This window comes from Neopsephotus bourkii, unplaced genomic scaffold, assembly GCF_033783945.1.
Source record: "Neopsephotus bourkii isolate Nb327-2 ecotype Australia unplaced genomic scaffold, CSIRO-AGI_Nbou_v1 NB_1511, whole genome shotgun sequence".
Lineage (NCBI taxonomy): Eukaryota > Metazoa > Chordata > Aves > Psittaciformes > Psittacidae > Neopsephotus > Neopsephotus bourkii.
This window is the reverse complement of record NW_026901987.1, coordinates 3,467,388-3,487,482: the sequence shown is the minus strand read 5'-3', so window position 1 is coordinate 3,487,482 and position 20,095 is coordinate 3,467,388. Positions and strand designations below refer to the sequence as shown.

Here is a 20,095-nt window from a genome sequence, read left to right as displayed (position 1 = left end):
TCTGCAGAGGGTTCTACTCCTGAGGGATGCAACTCTTAAATTATTCTACTTCAAGGAACACCTTCTCCCATATACTTTGGCAGCTTTCCTGTCAGTAGTGATGCTCCACATCACTACACTTCCTGGATCTAGAGGTGAAAGCACTAGAAATTCTGCCATTGCAATCTGTAGTTTATCTTTCAGAACTAAATAAGGATTATTGCATCTGTTCTTTTATCCTTACTCCTCCTACCTCCTAACACAGGAGGGAGATTGAGAGGAAAGGTGCTTCCATGCTCATGCACAGAACCATGGAAAGTGAGAGATTGAGAGTAACTGTAAGAGGAAGCAATATATGGAAACAGGAAATTTACTGGGTCTGATTTTTCACCTCAGCTGGGCTGAAAGAAGAGTCTAGGACTGTCACAGATGGAAGTGATCAGCTGTCACTTGTACTGAGGAAGAACAGGAAGATACTAACCTCACTGGAGCCTATTAAAGTTTATCTACTGCTTACAATTAATTAACTAAAATAAGAATTAGCTAACCTTATGATCAGGCTCTGTGTGCAATTTTTAGTACAACAAATATCCTAGTAAAATTGAAATTTTGAATCTTATAGATTATTGAAGTCAATGACGTGCTTTTTGAAGCACACAATGTATGAAGTGACTTCTTGTTACATCTGTGCACAAAGGCATTCCTTTAATTCATTGGTGAGCAATGGAAATTATCTCCTTTCAGAATATCCCCAGGTGCTATTGCAGGATGATGGCACTGGCTTGCCTGACTCTGGCTTCCCAGGGGAAGGTCTACAGCACAATGAGATATAGTAACAGGCCGTGAAGACTGATCAACACAGAGACGGCTGAAGGCTCGTTCCTCAGTAAAACAGCTTTCAAACTCAGATTTATCAAAGGAACAAGTATTACAGGACCCAGATGCAGTATAGTTTTGGACCATCTACAAGTCTGCTAGTGTTCCTTGGGAAAAGCAGAGAAACATTTCATGTTCACATATATATTTAACCTGAATTTAATTTGTACTGTTCTATAGAATGTATTTTATTTCCATTAAATGGCAAGCTGACACACCATCTTATCCCTATTTTTGAACAGTGTTTTCCAAATATATTGAAAATTCATAGACTCAGAAAACTGAATCAAAGTATCTATTTAGCACAGTGTACAATTTTAAATCCCCCAAGAGAAAATTTGACAGTGAATTGTTATTACCATTCTGGTGTATGTGAAGACTGTAAAGTGTGAAGCTTTATAGTACTATTTTTTATTTGCATTAACTAGAATAGTTTTAAAACAAACAAGCAAACAAACAAAAATTTCAACTATAGAAAGGACTTTTTACAAAAACATGTTTTTCAAACATGAGCTCCAATTCTGTACAATTTCTGTATGAACCAGTAATATTTACTTAATACATTGCCTTCTTCACTATAATAGAGCTCCTCTGATTTATAAACCCACCTGAAGATCTAAAATTGACACCATATGGAAAATTCATCTCTGATCCAGATTTGGAATGCAAGTGCCATCTTCATCTGGAAGACTAAATGCAAGTGATTTATTATACACATATAAAAGTCAGATGTAATGAAGCCACTGATTTCTATATTAAAAAAATTCATTTTAAAAATGCACAAAAATGTGTGTTACATATTTAATAGAAAATCTTGTGCACAGGTAAAGAATTACTTAGGTATTGCTTCAATTATGACTACAAATTACTAAATTCAACATTTTAAAATAATATTTTCTATTACTGAAGCCTAATTTCTACTTTTACTAGTGTAAAAGTTCAAATGTTTTTGTTCAAAACTAGTTTTAAGGATCATTCTTGTGTGGACAGAACAGAGACCCAGTATCATTTTCATAAACTATGTCTAAGGCTAACATCCAACACCTTATTGAGGCTATTGAAATTTTGTTTCAGCCTTGCATAGAGTAGCCAAAAAACAATGTTTGAATCCTGCAGAATTTGTGAAAACAGAATTTCAAAACTACTTTCAAACCATGCTTATTTCCTTATGTACATTTGCATAGCCTTAAAATTCACCCTGTATTTCTTGTATCACAATTTCAGTTTGAGTTATGTGGTGAAGATAGAGTTAGTCAGTTTTAAGGAGAAAATTCTTTAAATATTTCTCCAAAATCTGCTTAGGCCATTGCAATTCAGTATAGGGAAGCTAGGTAATGTCAAGAAAGCCATTCTAACGAACACAAAAGTTTAAATAAAAGGAAGAATCTGGCCTACAGGTTTTAAGTAAGGAAAAAAGGATAAAAAAAAAAGAAAAGCAACATTAGTGTCTTTAATTGGAACAGAACAATGTACTTTTTACAACCATTTACTTTGACGATGTCTGAATTGTAACACATGGTGCTAAATGAAGTTCCCAGTTGGTTTTTTCTTTCTTTTTTTTTTTTTCTTTTTTTTTTTTTTTTTTTTTTTTTTTCCCTTCTTCTTTTCTTCTGTCATAGATTTTGGTACCAAATCTGAGGGTTGTAGTCCATTTAGCTTGAGTATTTTGGTTCAGTTTTAATATTTCTCTTTTATGTTTTTGTTCATAGAAAATTCAGCTCTCAGCTGGATGAGATGCAATACAGGCAATGCATTCTACTGAATCCAGTGAATTATCAGAAAAATATGACAAAGAAGAAGAGGAAAAGGAGAAAAAACAAAACTAGCTAAAATTGTTTTCAAATTCTGAATTGATTTCATGAAGGTCTCATCTGTAAGAAGCATAATCTAAAAAATCATACCGTAATATACCCTCTCCATGTACATGGTTTCTTTTTGGTGTAACTGTGAACACATCCATGACTTTCAAGGAAGCAATACATATGAATACAGCTCAATTTACAATTATTGGGAAGACAAAGCATTTAAAATGAGTTGATTGGGAAGATTTTTTTTTTAATCTCTTATTTAATTTCTTTATACAATGACTCATGTGCATATGTCCTTCATGTGGTTAATATACTTACATACCTATAAGTATCCTTATGTGGGTATGGACACTACACATATACACATACAATGTTAGATTGTACAACATAGCGCAATATAGGTTGCATAAATGCAGGTGTTAATGAAGAAAAGTGCCTGGCCTAGTACTGTGTGCAAGACATGGATATATCTCATTACCACTTGAGCTTTTCTCCTATCAATTTGTTCATTTAGTAAGTTCCTGCATTTTTCTTAACATAGTCATTCAAAGCCTCAATGCAAGTAATTTATTTTTTTTTAATAGATTCTGTAGGTTAAAATTTGCCTTTTGAGGTTAATGATGTTGTAGTGAAATGCCTGCACTTTGTGCTATGAGATTATTGAGAACTAACTCGGTTAAGGACTTCCTGCATTTGCTTTAATCACTGTTACAACACCTCACATGAAAACTAGCTGTACCTATGAAAATTTGCAAGGAAGTTACAAAGTACCTGCATGTAAATATTTAAAATAAAATTGTCTTTTTAAAAGAAGATAAGCAGAATCACTGTTCTGCACAGCTCCTTTTTTTTGAGTACGCACGAACAAAGATAGGAATGACAGATGACACAGGGCAAGAGAATCAAGACTGCATACTTTTGCTTACACTCATCATGGTATCCAGAGTATCAAAAGAGCATTCTGGATGAAACGCAAAACCTGTAATATTCTACGCCCTGAGTATTAGTTATTCAGTAAGTGGAAGGAATACAGTGCATTTTTAAGGGTACCTCCACACCATCCTGAGAAGTAACAGGGAAACCACAAGGAAAGTGCTTGAAGCTTGGAGTATGTTGGCTGTTTATTTGGCAATGTTGAGGATATTATTACTACTATTAAAAATAACAGCAATTATAATTTTGTTTTATCTACCTGAATTTCCCATAAACAACCAACCCCAATTTTAATTTCCACGACATTTTCTGTTCCAGGGTCCCCATTTGCGCAAGGATTGTTTCCTTGTCCTCCTATAATCTAGCCACCGAATTGCAATTACACCCCCTTCGCTTCGCTGGCTTCTCATGCTTCCCAGACAATAATCATTTAAACCGTTTACATCTCCTTTCCATCCTCCGAAAGGGCACGCCGATACACTTTTTACGGAGCTGTACAAAATCCACTCTCAACAGCATCAGCCCGGGAAACGTGAGCGGGGCAGAGTTCGAGGCAGGGGTCGGACAGGGGCTTCGCAAGAGACGCGGAGCGGGAAGAGCAGTCGGGGCAGGGACCGACGCCTGCTGCCTCGGGGATTACAATGACCGGCCCCTGCCCCTGTCCCGCCGCGGCCGGAGAGAGGAGCGCTCCCAACGAGGCCGACGAAGACACCTCGCAGGTCACACCGCCCTCCGCCCTGCAGGCTCGGCCAGGGAAGGGTGAGTTTTGGTGTCCCTTCGCCTTGTTAATTCATTCGTAGCAAGGGTGGGTTTGGGGGAAAGGAAAGCGGAGGGGTTTCATGGATCCACGGGAGAAGCGCTCCCGGCCCGCAGGGTAAGCGCTGGCAAAAAGGACTTGGCAAGTTCCCTCCCTCGAGTTTTCCTGTTTGTTTTTTTTTTTTTTTTCTTTTCTTCTCTTTCTCGTCATCTAAATGGTCTCTCTGTGAGCCGATTGCTCTCGCTTCAGGTTACACCCGGGGAGGAGGGTGTGGAAAGCAACCGCCTCTCCCTCCCATCCGCCCCCAAGTAAGAAAGATCTATTATTGTCATTAACCTGTTCTTCTTATCTAGGGAAAACCGGAGGCGTGCGACGGAAAACCCGAATAAAACAAAGGGGAGGGAGGGAGCCTTGGTGATGTCAGCCCTGAGGAACTTGACTTTTGGTAGAGCACTGTCTCGGGGCACCATCCCGCAGCTCCTGCCGAAGTTTCCCTTTCGGTGGCAGCAGCCCAGGTGCGCTTTCGGCGCTGCCAAGGGCACACACCGCGCCGGAGGCAGCGCCAGGACCCGCCGCCGACAGCGGTCCGGACTGGAGCCGGGCCCCCCTCCTCACCCCGGCAGCTGTGGCACGGGTAGAACACACAGAACCCTGGGGCTGCCCGCCTCACTCGCTCGTAGGACAAGTAAAAGGGCCGGCGGCTCCAGGCGTGCAGCGTAGCACCAAATGCCGCCCGGACCGTGCGTCCAGCTCGGCCTCTCCGTCCCGTTGCCGATATCCCGGGCACAACCCGCGGTTCTCTAGCTCCGGCGGCAACCCGACACCGCCGAAAGCTCATTGGGTGGCGCTGTCGATCCCGCCCCCCCCGGCAGCGGCGACTCAGGCGCCAGTTCGGCCCGCCGGGCGCCGAAGATCGCTGCTGTTTGGCCGTCGGTGGCTGTCAGTCAGGTTGAGGGACGGGCAGCCCCGCGCTGCGGTCCCGCCCCCTCGCCCTAATTGATATTATCGGAGAGCGGAGCGGGCGGCTCGGCTGCAGTCGGGGTTGGCGGGCGGCCGGGCTGGTGCAGGAGGCGAGCAGCGGCGCGGAGGAGGAAAAGGAGGCGGTGGCGGAGGAAAGAGGAGGAGAAAGGCAGCCGGGAGGGAGGGAGCGCCGAGCCGGAGACTAGCACAACAATTTCTCCGCCGTCCTCTAGCACCCAGCAAGCGGCGGCAGTGGCAGTGTCTAGAAATACATAGCTAGAAATATCACCCCGCTCCTGCACCATGGTTTTCCAAAGTAGGGTCCCTTCTTGGATTATTTTGTGCTCCGTCTGGCTGTTCCGCTTTGCACACACGGGGGAGGCACAGGCTGCAAAAGAAGGTAAGGTGATGCGGGAAACAAAAGTTTGGGCTTATTTATTGCTTTTGCGCACGAAGTCTATGTGGTGGCTTAGCGGAGGATCTGTCTGCCACTACGAGCTGCTTGTCAGCCCCTCCTTTACAGAAAAAAAAAGATATTTTTTGTTTGTTTGTTTGTTTGTTTGAGGCCGGAGGGAGGAAGGAGTAAGGCATCCACTGGGGATGTGAGGTGTGTGTGAGAGAGCTCGGGACAACTGCCTTCGCTCTCAGGAATGAGCTCTCTGAGGCATTTGCATATCATAAAAAGGCTTGGGGCTAGGGAGAGAGCCCCCGGCCTGGGGATCCGTGCAGGGCAGCCGCATTTTCATGTAGCAGCTGTAATCTTCCCGAGGAAGTGCAGGGAAGGCGGGTTACCTCGCTGCTATCTGGTTGGGGGCTGCAGAGGCTGAGGGCCGAGTTTTAAGGCTCGGGACGTTCCGCGGGCACGGCGCGGGGCTAAGGCTGCGGGGCAGCTCCTCGCCGCTGCCCATTGGCGGCCTGCAGCGCTTTGGCCCCGCGGGTCTGTGCACACGCCGTGGGAAGGAGTAGCGGGGTGCAGATTTGAACCTCCCAGCTGTGCAGGCTGCGCATATGTTTAAAGAGGGTACGTACAGTCCTGTGCCTGCAACGTGTGTGCTCTCTCCCGTCATCGCTGGAGAGGTTTAGGCGTTGGATGTTTTACACCATCTGCGTATCACAACGGGGCTTTCCTTCCCGATTCCCATCAATCCAACACTGGTATCTGTGTTAAGGCGAACCCCAGACATTTGTTTCCTCCGCGTACAGAGATAAATCGGGCAGCTTTCTATCAGGGACTGATGGAGGTGTATAAAATCAATTCACAAAGTCCATCTGGGAATCTTTTTTTTCACCGTGAGAAAATCCGAAATTATTTAAAGGAGCGCCCTGCTCGCGCTTGACAGCCAAAGGCGAAGGTCCGTCTCCATCTTCAGGGGTGTGTGTGTGTAAGACGGCGACAGGGAAGGGGAAGTCAGGGGCTTTTTTGGTGTCTTTGCATATGTATGCTTTTGGGGGTTCTCCCCCTCTGCAGTGTACGTCAGTATTTTTCATCAACCTTTGGCATGCAGTATAATGCCATTTCTAGCTTGTAACTGGAGCTTAAAAGACCCCCTCGATTAAAATGTCCTCTGCCCTCAAGAGAAGAAGGCAATGGCGAGGTTAGAAAGGGAAAGGAGAGCCGTTCCCTTGCAGCCTTTCGAAAGTTTATTTGGAGGGGCTATGAAACACAGAGACCCACACACGGGGAATAATAACGCGTGGCCGTGGAGTGGGGAGAAGTGCCAAAGAGGCGGGCAGGGAGGGTGCAGGTTGCCTGCACCGCTTTGCCCGACAGACTGCATGGAGATTGGGGCTCCGCCGGTGCCTCCCGGCAGCAGCCTGCCTCGGATGCGTGTGGGTAATACGTGTATGGAGATGTATCTATACATCTATACGTATCAGTGCGCGTGCATAATATGTCTATGTGTTTGGGGAAAATCAGCCTAGCCAAAAGAGGGTCAGGAGGTGGCGAGCGGCAGACAGGGATTGATCGCGTTTACCTGCTTCAAGTACAGGAAACTCCCGAGGACGAAAAACCAAGTTAAAACAACAATAAAAAAGTAGTAGAAACTTTGCAGCTTCACCCCCAGCCTCACCGGAGGGTCAGTGGTGGCTTGCGTGGTTTCCCGCCGGTCCCCGCTGGTACGTAAGAGGGGTGGCGGGGTGAGTCTGGAAAGTTTTCCGAGTTCCCTTTCGTAGATGAGGAGAAGCCGGAGTGGGATGCTTGAGGGGAGACGGGCACGGTCCGCCTGGCTCTCCAAGCGAGGGGGTGACCGCGTTACAGACAGAACCCACTGCCAGCACCGCGGATGGGAACTTCGGGGCGAGCGCAGACGCGGGGCCGCTGGGGTCGCTCCCTCCGGGGCGAGAGTGCGTATGAGGCGGAAGGTGTCCGGTCCCTTCGACCCGCCGGCTACGAGACCTCGGGACTCCGTCCGGGGCTGCCGTCCCAGGCGCTCGCTTCCGAACCTGGGGGCTGCCGCACTTGGGGTGGTGCGGCTGGGGGGTACCGCTGTTCTGGCGTTCCGCTTCTGCTCTGCCGCCAAGCCCCGCTTTTCCGCTCGGAGGCGCGAACGCGTACGTGCAGCACCCGGGGTGGCTGCGCTGCTACGGCTCCCCGCAGAGGCGAGAGGCTGTTGCTCCCCGTTTGCGTGGAGCCCCGCGGAGCCCCTTACCCGCGGCCGCACCCCGCCCTTCCCTCCCCGGTTTTACGCCTCCTTTCGCTCTTTGTCCCGCTGCGGTCCCTTGGAGGGACCTCACGGGGGGCTGCGTAAGGGCGCGCGGAGCAAGGCGGCATCGCTTCCCAGTGGGGCGCAACTAGCCCTGGGGGCCCCTGGGCTCCGCGGCCTGGGAAGCTGTTCTCGGGTTGTAACTTTGGGTGCCACACGGAAAAGGTACGGTTCGTTTTGCAGAGCAGCTTTTTGTATTTGTTTGCTTGCTTGTTGTGTTTTCTTTCTGAGATGTGCCTGCCCGTTGCTACGTGATGGAGAATCGCTGCCAAATACAAAGTGTATAATAACGAGTTGTAGCCATGGGACGTTGTGCTGGTACTGAAATGGTTAAATTTTCCGTGGTACCTCTTTTTTTTTTTCCAGCACCATTATAAATGTTCTTGTTTAACAAACCACCACACACACCACCTGCTTTTCTATAGAAAGTGTTACAAAGTAAAGCCCCTTGAATGCAAGCTTAATGAAATAAGCAGATAATCTTTCTAGAAAGAGACTATCAAACTTCCTTAATGACTAGGTTCACTTTATTACTGAAATACCGACATGGAAGCTTCTGTTTTGTGTGCTCAGGTAACATTCAAGATAGTCCTATATGAGCCTTTAAATAACTCTTATAGTCATCTCATCTTTCTAGTAATTCACTGAAATTTTGTGTTAAATTCTGCTAGGAGAAAGGGCCAAAGCCAGAATTACAACCATTTGAAAAGACCTGACAAAAGTGGATTCAAGTTACACCCTTAAATCAGGCTGAAATATGAGTACTTAAATGCTGTATACAAACTTATAAATGGTTTTATAGCTAAGAAATATACTGAATAGGTCTAAATTAGAAATGTTTCTTTTTATTTTATCAAGCCAAGCCTAGTTATATGGTTGATCACTCTACAGATTTGGCTGTTTTGAAAGTATTACAGCAAATTATTTCACTTTATCTGGACATCATAGGTTATTATATGTACCTTTTGAAAATCTTACAGAAACTTATGATAATATGCTACAAAAGAAGATTATAGCTTTAACTAAAATGTACAGTGTATAGAAATGCGTATTTGGATGTAACAGAGCAGCAATAATATAACCTTCAATATGTAGTGTAAAATAGGTAAGAGTTGGCTTAGGCTGTGATTAACCACTTTTGGAGGTGGAGTTCCATTTAGCTGAAAATAATTGCCGAGAATAGTAGAACTGATGTCTTTTTGTATAGAAGTGTCACTGGGGTATAATGACATGAAGATTTTAGTAAGTCATTACCATTAAGTAAATTAGTTTGATTTTGTTGGTAATATTTTGTGTATGCAAAGTGTAAGGTAATTGCAAGGTCTTTTTATTTTCTGTATTCCTTGTTGTCTTTTGCTTATAGAATTACTACTTTATCACCTAAGGGACATATTTTTTTTCTTTTAAACTTAAAAAGACCATTGTTTTTAGTGTAGCTCCAGGTAGGTATAGACTAGTCCTTTCTGAATCACTTTAGAAAAGTATTAAAATGTTGGTGTGTGTTTGTGTGTTTTAAACTCATTGTAATAACCAACATATGGGACATGTCCTTCTTATGACAAAGAAGATGAAGGGGGCATGCATCTTAATGACTGATTATAGTAATACTTTAGAGCAGTGTGAGAAACACTTTGATTTAAGCAATGAAATTGTTAAGATTAATGCGTATCTGCTTACATGTAGATGGTATATAATCATACATATATAATGCATACATACATAATTTAGTCATCTACTTACAAGTAAATGTATTGTGGTTTCATATTTTTTATAATATGAAGAAAAATTATTTGTACAAAAATTATATTAATATAAAACCTTTAAAATTCAGACTTTGTTCTTTGGTTTTATATATTTCTACTTATATTTAACAATCAGTGGAAATGCCTTTTTTTTTTTTTCTTCTTTTTTAGTAATACTGCTGGACTCTAAAGCACAACAGACAGAGTTGGAATGGATTTCTTCCCCTCCTAATGGGGTAAGTACTGCAGGCAAAAATGAAGTTCCTGAAGATGAGTAGTTATTTCACCAAAGCAATTGAATAACATGGTTTAAACTAGCTCCCCCTCATATTTATCTCAGTAATCATAATGTCTATTTATGGCTTTTCATTTTTAGAATGGAAAGAAGCGTACCTCAGGTTCCAGTGTTCAAATGTACAGCTAGTTAAAAGGAGGAATCTCTTTAGAAACTCACTTAAATGTTCTCAGTAGCTTTATGTTTTGTAGTGTAATCCTTTATGCTCTACCAAAAAGCTGTATATATTTGTAACACAATGTTTTAAATGACTTTTTCCTTCTTCCTATAGAAACAGCAGATTGACTTCAGCTTGGAAACTTTCTAAAAATATGTTTTTCATTTTCTGTATAATGGGTGATCATAAATTTGTTTACGATGTTTTCTTTGTAATTGAATAGCAGACTGAAGTTCTCCAAAATAAAAACATTTATACTGTGGTGGGTGTGTTTGGAATTGCATTCCACACTTGAAACATCCACAAGTTTTGAGGAGCTTGGTATCTTAACTAGGCACAAGTTATGTGGTTAAGGCTACCTCCAGCTTGCTTACAAATTAATCTCACGGTACTGCATGAAATGTACCATTGCGAATTACGTCATTATAAAAAATGACAAGTTTAGAAGCATCGGTGTATAGTCTTACTTATGATATACATAAAGTTGAGAAATGCTTCTTTCAGGCTGAATTAAAAATTCTATAAAACCCCTTCTTCCTCAAGTCTGGAGAAAGAATGCTTTCAGAAAGATATAATGGGTATATTGTCCTACCTTAGCTCAGTCCAACCTTAGCTCACTCCGACAAATCCTAAATTATATGGACAGTTGTCACTCATGGAAGCAGTCTTGCTGAATCCATTGTGACTCCTTGCATGAGCAAGGTCTTGAGCTATCAGGCCCTTAATCTTCAGCGCATTAAGAAATCTGGAACCAGGAGAGTGTGAAGTGTGAGCGGGGATATAAAAGTGTAACAAATCCTTTAAATAAGAAGAATGAAAATCTGAAAGTGTCTTTCTTTAAAAGCAAGATCATAAAATCAATACAAGCATAAACTGGAAATAAATCTAAAGACTTCAGAAAGAATATAATGTGAGCTCAATGGGTATGATGGTTAATAACCTCGGCATTGGTGTTTTGAACTGATTGAAGCCTTTACCAGAAGTGTTTGAAAGATTAGCTTGGTGGCAGCTGTATTAGGCTAACCTGTATGTCAAGACATGTTACACATGTCAGCATACTGAAAGATGAAAGTAGAGTCAAATTCAACCAGTAGTAATAGGCGACTTGCAGAGTTAGAATTGAATTTCCAGCAGGAATTAAAAGCGAATGAAAACTAATGGCTGGATTTGTATGTGTGAAGATGCTCAGAAATACTTGTCTGTATATCAGTATTAAAGTACCATTTTAATAATGTAATTTTGAAAATATTTTTCCTGTAGTTTTAATTACTGAAATTTTTACTATGCAGTAAAGACTTCATTGGAATAAACTCAGAAAATCTTCTTGAAAGTACTGCATCATCCCAGAACAGAATATATCAGCCAGTTAAATGCCCCATTCAGCTGTAAATGTTACATTGAACAATGATCTCAAACATTGCTAACATAACTAAGAAGTTAAAATACTATATATTGAAACCAACAGAATAGGACTCGTTCAAATGGAATTCCATGTTTATTGCTATCCCCTGCAGGAAGACAAAGAAAAGTTAAATATTCTTGCTGTAAAAGCTATCATGGAACTGATAATTTTAAACATGTTTCAGTGAAATGTGACCATAGATGGCATAGGTGAAAACATATCCTGCAGTATTGAAGTTTTGTTATTTTTTTCCTCCCACAGAGAAGGTACACCTCCAATGGACTAGAAATAATAGCTTGGTGATTACATAATTGAATAATAAGTCATATTTCCTTAACATTTTTAGGAAAATCATACTCCATGGTTTTAGGAAAATATGGAGAAATAGACTTCAGTTTTTAGTGCTGGGGATAACATAAAGTAGGACTGAATGTTATCTGAATTTAGAGTTTTATATTTATTCTAGCATAAGAATATCTCTGATACTGGCTAGCCTCATGCTGTGGTCATGAGTGGCTCTTGACCCCAAGAAGGCTTATTTGTGCTGTATTATGAAAAATGGCTTGTTTTCGTAAAGTATATCCTGTTGTTGTTTTCTTTGTTTTGCTTTCCGTTTCTTTTTTGGAGGCTTGTTGGTTTGTTTTGATGGAGCAGTCCACATAAAAACCTGGGGAGTCAGATTCTGTTTTGTGTTGTGTTAGAGTTACTTTCCATTCTAAGCTATGATACATTGTCTAACTGGAATATATCATTGCAGAATCTGGCACAGTGTTTAGAGGGAGGACTACTTACACAAGATAACAAACAAACTAACCCCCAACGCAATTAAAAAAAACACAACAACCAAACTCAGTACTAACTGATGTGAAATGGAGAATGTAAAACCAGACAAAATTTAGCCTTTGTGCCTTTTTTTGCCATATTTTTTTCTTTTGTTTGTTTGTTGGTTGGTTGGTTTGTTTTGTTTTTCAACATGGCAGAGCCAAAAGCCTCCATCCAGGGCCCCTTTTAATTTCCTTATTTGTACTACTTATATAAAGGGAGAAAAAAAATCTTATTCAGCTCTAATAAATCTATTATGAAGATAGACTTTCTGTTTTGAGATCAATACTCTTCCATATAGCAATAATTCCAGTTAACTCCATGACCATTTAATATATATCAATCATTTAATATCATATGCATTTATAATACCATACATACCACATCTATGTTAACTGTAAGTCTTTGAAATGCACTTTGATATTTACAACTGTGCATTTCAGCATCTGCAGCTGTGATATATTACGTGGTGGTAACTTCCAGTATCAATTCAGCCACATCTGCTTTTTCTTGGAGCAGTACACCAACAGTAAAATGATCTCATTTGCTGTCAAATAGGCTTGCAAAGTACTGTATACTGTAGGGCTCCTGGTCTTCCAAACCAATGCCTTCCAGGCTTGGTTACTGGTGTAAGGAATGTCAGTGGGTGCTCCATCCTGAAAAGGTGCTGAGTATGCTAGTCCCACAAAGCACTTAAGCACATGCTTACCAGTAAGCTTATAAGTACTGTCATTGATCTTAAGCATGAGCTTAAGTGCATTATTGACACAGGGCCAAAGGGCTAATTGCACACAGAGAAGTCATGGTCATGGTTGTCTCTATCATAGGGTAAGGATAGCTCAACTGCCTCCCCTAATTTATTACAGCTGCGGTTTCAACAGTAAACTAAATGATACAAGAAATGTGAAAAAAAGGTGACAGATAATTGTTTTGGTTACACCTGGGCAGATCTGCCTGGTTTATTCCAGGGGAAGTTTTGCCATTGCGAAGGTGCAAATTCCCACGTTCTTAAAGGACATTAAAAACTACGGGGCTGTTACAGGCTTACCAGTTTGTTACATAGTTGGTACCCTAAAGAGAAGAACAACTGCAAAACTCAGGCTTTGAACCAGTGAACTTTCAGTCGTGGGGATTGTTCTTAATTATGCCTGTAATCTCATGGTTCATTTGAACTCCCAGCTAAATGAAGTTTGCTCCTTTTAACATGGATGCAGTCACTGAACAAAACGTGAGGCAAAGAGCTCCTGCTTACTTACCTTCTTTGGTTTGCAAGTAGGACAGAAGGCGGACAACCAAAATGTTTTCTTGTTTTCAGACTTTTAATTCTGTCTGTTTTCTCTTGCCTTCTCTCTCTCACTTTCATCATGTAGGAGTGAAAATCATCTGACTCGCAAGTTTCAGAACCTGATCCCATGCTTTCTATACAAGTTCCCCTGGAAGTTTTATGTACACAAGTTTTATGTGCTGTAACGCTGAGCAATTTCAGTGTCTAAGACTTCACTGATTTTTAGGTTTCTTTTCATGACCTTAAAGAAATGTGGGAGAGCCCCATGTGTAATCAGAACTTGGTATGCTTAACAAACTTCTGAGGCTCTCCGTTTTTTTGCATCTGTGCTCCTGATACGACAGTGATTTTTAGAATTTATTTTTATGTGGGTAAAGCAGAGGGAGAGAAGAGCGGGCAGCTATGTCAATACAGATTTTTGTGTTTTAAGAGTATTTTAACTTACCTTTTATGAAGCTGTACTGTTAAGGAAGGGAGATTTGAGTTATTTGAAGCCTTTTAAAATGCATGATAGTTGCATCTGATAGCATACTTGTTTTGTATTACTAACTGTTTGTTACTGTTTCAGTGGGAAGAAATTAGTGGACTGGATGAAAACTACACTCCTATACGAACATACCAGGTATGCCAGGTGATGGAATCAAACCAAAACAACTGGCTTCGGACTAACTGGATTGCAAAAAGCAATGCACAAAGGATTTTTGTAGAACTGAAATTCACACTGAGGGATTGTAACAGTCTTCCTGGAGTTCTGGGGACTTGTAAAGAAACTTTTAACTTGTATTATTATGAAACAGACTACGACACTGGCAGGAATATCCGAGAAAACCAATATGTAAAAATAGACACTATTGCAGCAGATGAAAGTTTTACCCAGGGTGATCTTGGGGAGAGAAAAATGAAACTTAACACAGAGGTGAGAGAAATTGGACCTTTGTCCAAAAAAGGATTCTATCTTGCATTTCAGGATGTAGGGGCCTGCATTGCTTTGGTCTCTGTCAAAGTCTACTACAAGAAGTGCTGGTCCATCATTGAGAACTTAGCTATTTTTCCCGACACAGTGACTGGCTCAGAGTTTTCCTCTTTAGTTGAAGTACGGGGAACTTGTGTCAGCAGTGCAGAAGAGGAGGCGGAGAACTCACCGAAGATGCACTGTAGCGCAGAGGGAGAATGGTTAGTGCCTATTGGAAAATGTATCTGCAAAGCAGGATATCAGCAAAAAGGAGACACATGTGAACGTAAGTAAACATACAACTTGCTGTAATATGTACATTATAGGTCATGTTCTGTAAGCTTATTTTTATTATATTTTTTCAAGAGAAATATGTCATCAGTCTGCTTTTAAAGATCCTCAATCTGTAAACTTCACACTCGCTAATCTAAAACAGTCCTGGATATAGACGTCAGTGGGTACATACTACACTTTAAACAAGAAGAGTTAAAGTTGTATGAAGTATAAATATAGATCCAGAACTAATATTTTAAAGCAGCTAAGGTGATTTTCCTGTACCTCTTGGTAATGCTGAGAAAGTCCTACCTATAACAGAACACTGTATCAATAATCTTAGATATGAGTAGTTAAAAAAATTCATTCTTTCACATGATCTGTGGCACAATTGCAGTGAAACTAAAATTGAGGTAGTAAATTTAGAACAAGGTGTGGTTAGTTAGGGGAAGAATACACACAATAAAAAGAGGTTTGTGTTGAGTGTGTAAAAATTAAAAAACAAGATCGAACTTTCAAACAGAATATCAATGTTTGAGAATGTATTATGTTTTCCTTACTGTAATATATTTTTGTATAAAACTAACCTAAACCTTTGGGCTGCTCTGAGATCATGATGATTAGTTTAAAATACTAGCATATCTGAGACTACTGAGTTCTACTTTCTAATTCAGACTGATTCAGTTATCCATATTCTTAGAATTATACTTAACTTTAGCACTGCTGTCTCTGGGGCTACATGCATGAGGCATTTATGTATGTGTGAGAAAGGAGATTTCTTTGTCTTTGCTTACAGTAAAAACATGGCAATAGGCAGTTTGTTTGAAAACAGGTATTTTCATGTCCATTTGATACAGGTCTATCATTTTTATCATAAGATAATACAAGGAGTTATATATCATATTCTTATTGTAAGATATGCATACATTTGTTGGTAAGAAATGTTTTAAATCAAAAACTGGAAAAAAAGGTAGAGATCTGTGAAGAGGAGAAACCTACAGAATCCAGAAACAAAGCTGGCAGCAGTCACTGGGTCTGAGGTGTCTGTGTGAAGACTTCAGAATCTGTACAGGGTTAGGGACGCCTTAAAGCAAAATAAATGAGTCTCCTTATTAATAATTTGTCCTCAGGAAATAAAAACATGATTGTGTTCTTGATGAGTTTTTATGAGGAAATTTGGTACAAGGTGAAGCGAGTGGAATTGATCTGAGGCCTTTCTAGCCTTGCACAAATCTTTCATTGTTCTGTTGGGAAGGGATGAGGGCTTATATACTGTGGAAGGTGATCTCATTAGTAGTAATTGTAATGTGAAAAACTGCCCTGACAAAACCATTCAGTAGACTGTATTAAAGCTCTGTTGAAAATATCAAGCACTATGTTGCTTTCAAATGTTTTTGTTAAGTGGTTGGTTTGTTTTTTTTTGACTGACTGTTTTCCTCAGTTAACTTGCTCGTGGTTACAGACCTAGTCATTGTTGACGTAATTAATATACTAATTTCATTGTACTTCCAATAAAAAGAAGAAGTATCTAAAAATGAAGAGAGTGTATGTTGGGAAGTGGGTGGGGGGACAGGAGCTGAGTGAGCCTGGGGGGGATGGATAGACAAGAAATTGGTGTTTGGTAACTGAAATGCAAGTAACCTGTTTATTAAACAGGCTTCTTAATTTCTAACCATGCCAATGTTGACAAAAGAATTAAATGATAACTTGTACTTGAGTATAGTAGCGAGCTCATTTGCAAGAATACTTCCTGCTTTTGGCTTGCATCCAAAGCAATCACTAAGAGAATACACTACTCTGGAAACAGTCCAGAAGATCATTTATGGTATTTTTCCTCTTTTCTTTCAGTGATCCTGTTAAGAGTTTCAAAACAAACTCTGGCTCCATATTGAGGCAAGTTAATGTATTTGAGAGGGAAAAGGTGGGAGGCAAGCACTTGCTGAATGCGCGCCGTCGGCAGCTCAGAGTCAGAATGATCTAGGTGAATGTGGTGCACAATAGTAATTGCTGTCTGCGATACTGCTTAGCCATGTCTGTGCTTGAGGATGTTATTAACTATGATCAGCTATGTAGTGACCAGTAATACAACTGGAACACTGATATCATGTCTGGTTTTTGTGACAGATATTGAGAGAAACTTATCTGAACATTGACACTAATGCAGCTGGCTATCTGTTACTGTCAAGCTGTGTAACAGATCAAGCAGAAGCAAGCTGGCATTTGCTTCCTTAACCCAGAGCTTTTACAGCCCTGTCTGAGGGCTCACTTCTGCAAATACTTTGTACCTGGCATGCTGCGTGACTTCTTTGGGACTACTCATGGCAGAAGTCATTGTGCTCAGTCAGAATAGGCATAAGTCTGTGATTCCTCTCTCACACTTGCTAAAGCTCAGCTGAATTAACTTAACACAATAGGAAGGTCTTTTAAAGATAAAGAATAATACCTTATCTGGCTGCATTGTAGCAAAGGTAGGAGTAGGTGGCCACATTGTAGTTCCAAATAGCTCTTCAGCCTGTAGCTCAGTGGGGATTTTCATTTGTGATATGCTGGCTTGATTGGCTGGCTGTGATTGAAGAATGTATTACTTTTGCATACAGCTTCTCTCCTCTCCTGTATGTGAAATAGTTCAGATACTAAAACAATTGAATTTTGATTTATATGCAACTCTGCACTGGGTGTGCTGCCAGAAGATTTTTTTGTTGTTGTTGTTGTTTTGTTGTTGCATGACCATAGTAAGTAACTTGTAATGCTAGGGAAGATTAAGGAGGAAAACAGTGAGTGGTGAAACACATAACCTGGAAAATGAGCTCCTGCGTGTCCCTTCTTTAGTGCTCGAGTTTTCAAACTGCATTATTTTTATTTTTTTTTCCCCAATGCACACCGATTACTTCTCAATATAGATATGCCAATGAGTCTTTTCCCTCTCAATTATTAATTATGATAACACACATACATAAGAGCGAAATTCCAGAGAACTTGTAATTGTCATTTAAAGCAAAATCTGAAAGCTGGGTGAAACAAACATGAGAAAACTAGATGAGCCTCTGAACTTTGAATTGCAGGTTCTTTTGCTTATGGTCAGAGACACTATCTCCTCTGCTGATCTTATGTCTGCTGATATGTAACACTAGGCTTAGGTGTGGAAGTTGTATGTTTTAAAGGATTGTCCTGAAAGGTGCCTAGCAAAAGTACTTAGAAATACTCAATTCTTCCAAGACCTGTGTGTTGCATCTGTTCCAACCACAAAAAAAAAAAAAAAAAAAGGCCCAAAAGATCCCAACAAACCCAAACCAAACACAAAAAAACAATGAAGTTCTTAGTAACTGTAGTAAACTCCCAGTATATGTACCTTTGATTCTTTTTCTAACAGTGGAGTTCAGTTGATATGTTGTGCATCTAAGGAGCACTCTGAGATCAGTGATTGGTATATGAACTAGAAAATAATTGAGAACTTCCAGTGTATTTTCCATCTGTTTTGTGTTAGCTGGGGGTGGGGAAGGAGAGAATTACATTTATTCAGTCTGAGCAATAGTGTGATATTTCAGAAGGTAGGGAGCATCTCTTCATACACCTGGACTGAAAAATTACATAGATGATGGGCACCAAATCTGAAATTTCGGGTTTCTAGGGAAAGCCAAATGGGTGCATTTTACTGTTAAACAGTTTATAATAGTGTTTGCATCAACAGTTGCTTTATTTGCCCCCAAATGGGCAGGGGATTATAGCTATTTGTACATCTTATTTTGGTGAGGTAGAAAGGGAGGTATAGTCTTTTCTTTCCAAACTTCGTCATGTGCTGCTTATTGTACCTGACTACAAATCGTATGTGTCCCTTCTTTTTTCAAACTTTTATCTCTTGACTTTGTGAAATATTACATTTGTGGTAAATTATGTGTGGTTGTGGGTTTGTTGGGTTTTTTTTTGTGTTTTTTTTTTTTTTAGGATTTATTTATTTTTGTTTGGCGAGGTTTGTTTTGGTTTGTTTCTTTTAATATATTATTCCACTTAAGAGCTGATGTACCACAAGTTTATTAGTAGAGGGCAATGAATTACGGGAGAAATATGAATACGTTGTCATTAAAAGAATGTTACCATGCCTATAAAAAGCCCAAGTTGCACATATTGTGAAATGGGTCTAGGGTTTAGCACAGGTAGCGTCTCCCAAAAGCTGTAGGTGACCTGTAGCTTGAGTAACTTATGTTGATGTTCCTGCACTTTCAACTTGAAAATGTTTTACTTTGTAGAGAAAGGGAAGAATGTTAGAAAGCTGCTTCAATGGCATTTACATAATCAAGGCTCTAAATGCTTCCTTTTTTGAAGAAGAGTTACCTTTCTTCCATTTGCTTCCAAAATTACTCTAGGGAAGAGAATGCAATTATTCTCAGCAAATTGAACCAAAGCAGAAAGTGAGGATATCTCTGAGTCTTGCCATTTTCTCTGAAGCCAGCAGAAGTTCAAAGGAGTGTGTCTACCTCCTTCCCTTTTTATCCCCTAACACATTAAATAATTTTTCTGTCCCTTTTTAAAGAAAGGTCATTGTGATCTGGTATCAGGTCCCAGATGCAGCTGCCTAGGAACAATTGGATTTTAAAACAATAATAAAAAAAAATCATGTAAATGTATTTCCAAAGGATCCTTGTAGGGTTCAGAAAAACGTATTGGATACTTTAAAGGTAAAAGTAAGAACTTCTAGCTAGATGGTCAAGAATACCAAAGGTGTTCCTACTAAGAAATGCAAAGCTGTGATTTCTGCTTCCAGACCCCTTTGTAGCTTCTAGAATGTTGAATGTTTTAGCTTTCATTCACCCTGGGGTCTTCTGACAGCCGGTGTCAGAGAGATGTGGTAGAAATATGTATTTTCTTGTTATATCTTTCTTTCAGAACAATCTAGTGTTCATAGAATGATTTTAATGAGTTTATCAAGAGTCCCTAAGTCATTTGAGTTTCTTTGACCTAATTTGTTCATGGCCTTCGGCTTTTTGGATGCATCAACACAGAGATGAGAAGGGGAGAGGAGCTATGTAGATACTGAGATGTTACACTCATCCTCTTTGAAAAGCGTTTTCCTGGCTTGGGTTCTTAGTGGCAGGGCTAGCCATCAGTTGCAGAAACTGGTGTCTCAGTGCTTCATAGCATTTTTTTCAGTTCT

The 20,095-nt window shown here is 40.6% G+C and overlaps 1 protein-coding gene across 5 annotated transcripts in view; it reads left to right on the top strand.

The window, feature by feature from the left end:
- The first annotated feature begins 5,445 nt into the window (after nt 1–5,445).
- EPHA7 (EPH receptor A7) overlaps nt 5,446–20,095 on the top strand; it is a 163,353-nt gene continuing 148,703 nt past the window's right edge. For 3 of the 5 annotated variants that reach the window (XM_061369827.1, XM_061369830.1, XM_061369829.1), the window contains exons 1-3: nt 5,447–5,713; nt 9,932–9,996; nt 14,290–14,959. In XM_061369827.1, the coding sequence (XP_061225811.1) occupies nt 5,617–5,713; nt 9,932–9,996; nt 14,290–14,959 (832 nt within the window). In that variant the 5' untranslated portion in view covers nt 5,447–5,616. Of the gene's footprint in view, nt 5,714–9,931; nt 9,997–14,289; nt 14,960–20,095 lie in introns of all 5 variants that reach the window. The other 2 variants (XM_061369828.1, XM_061369831.1) reach the window with 1 other exon arrangement.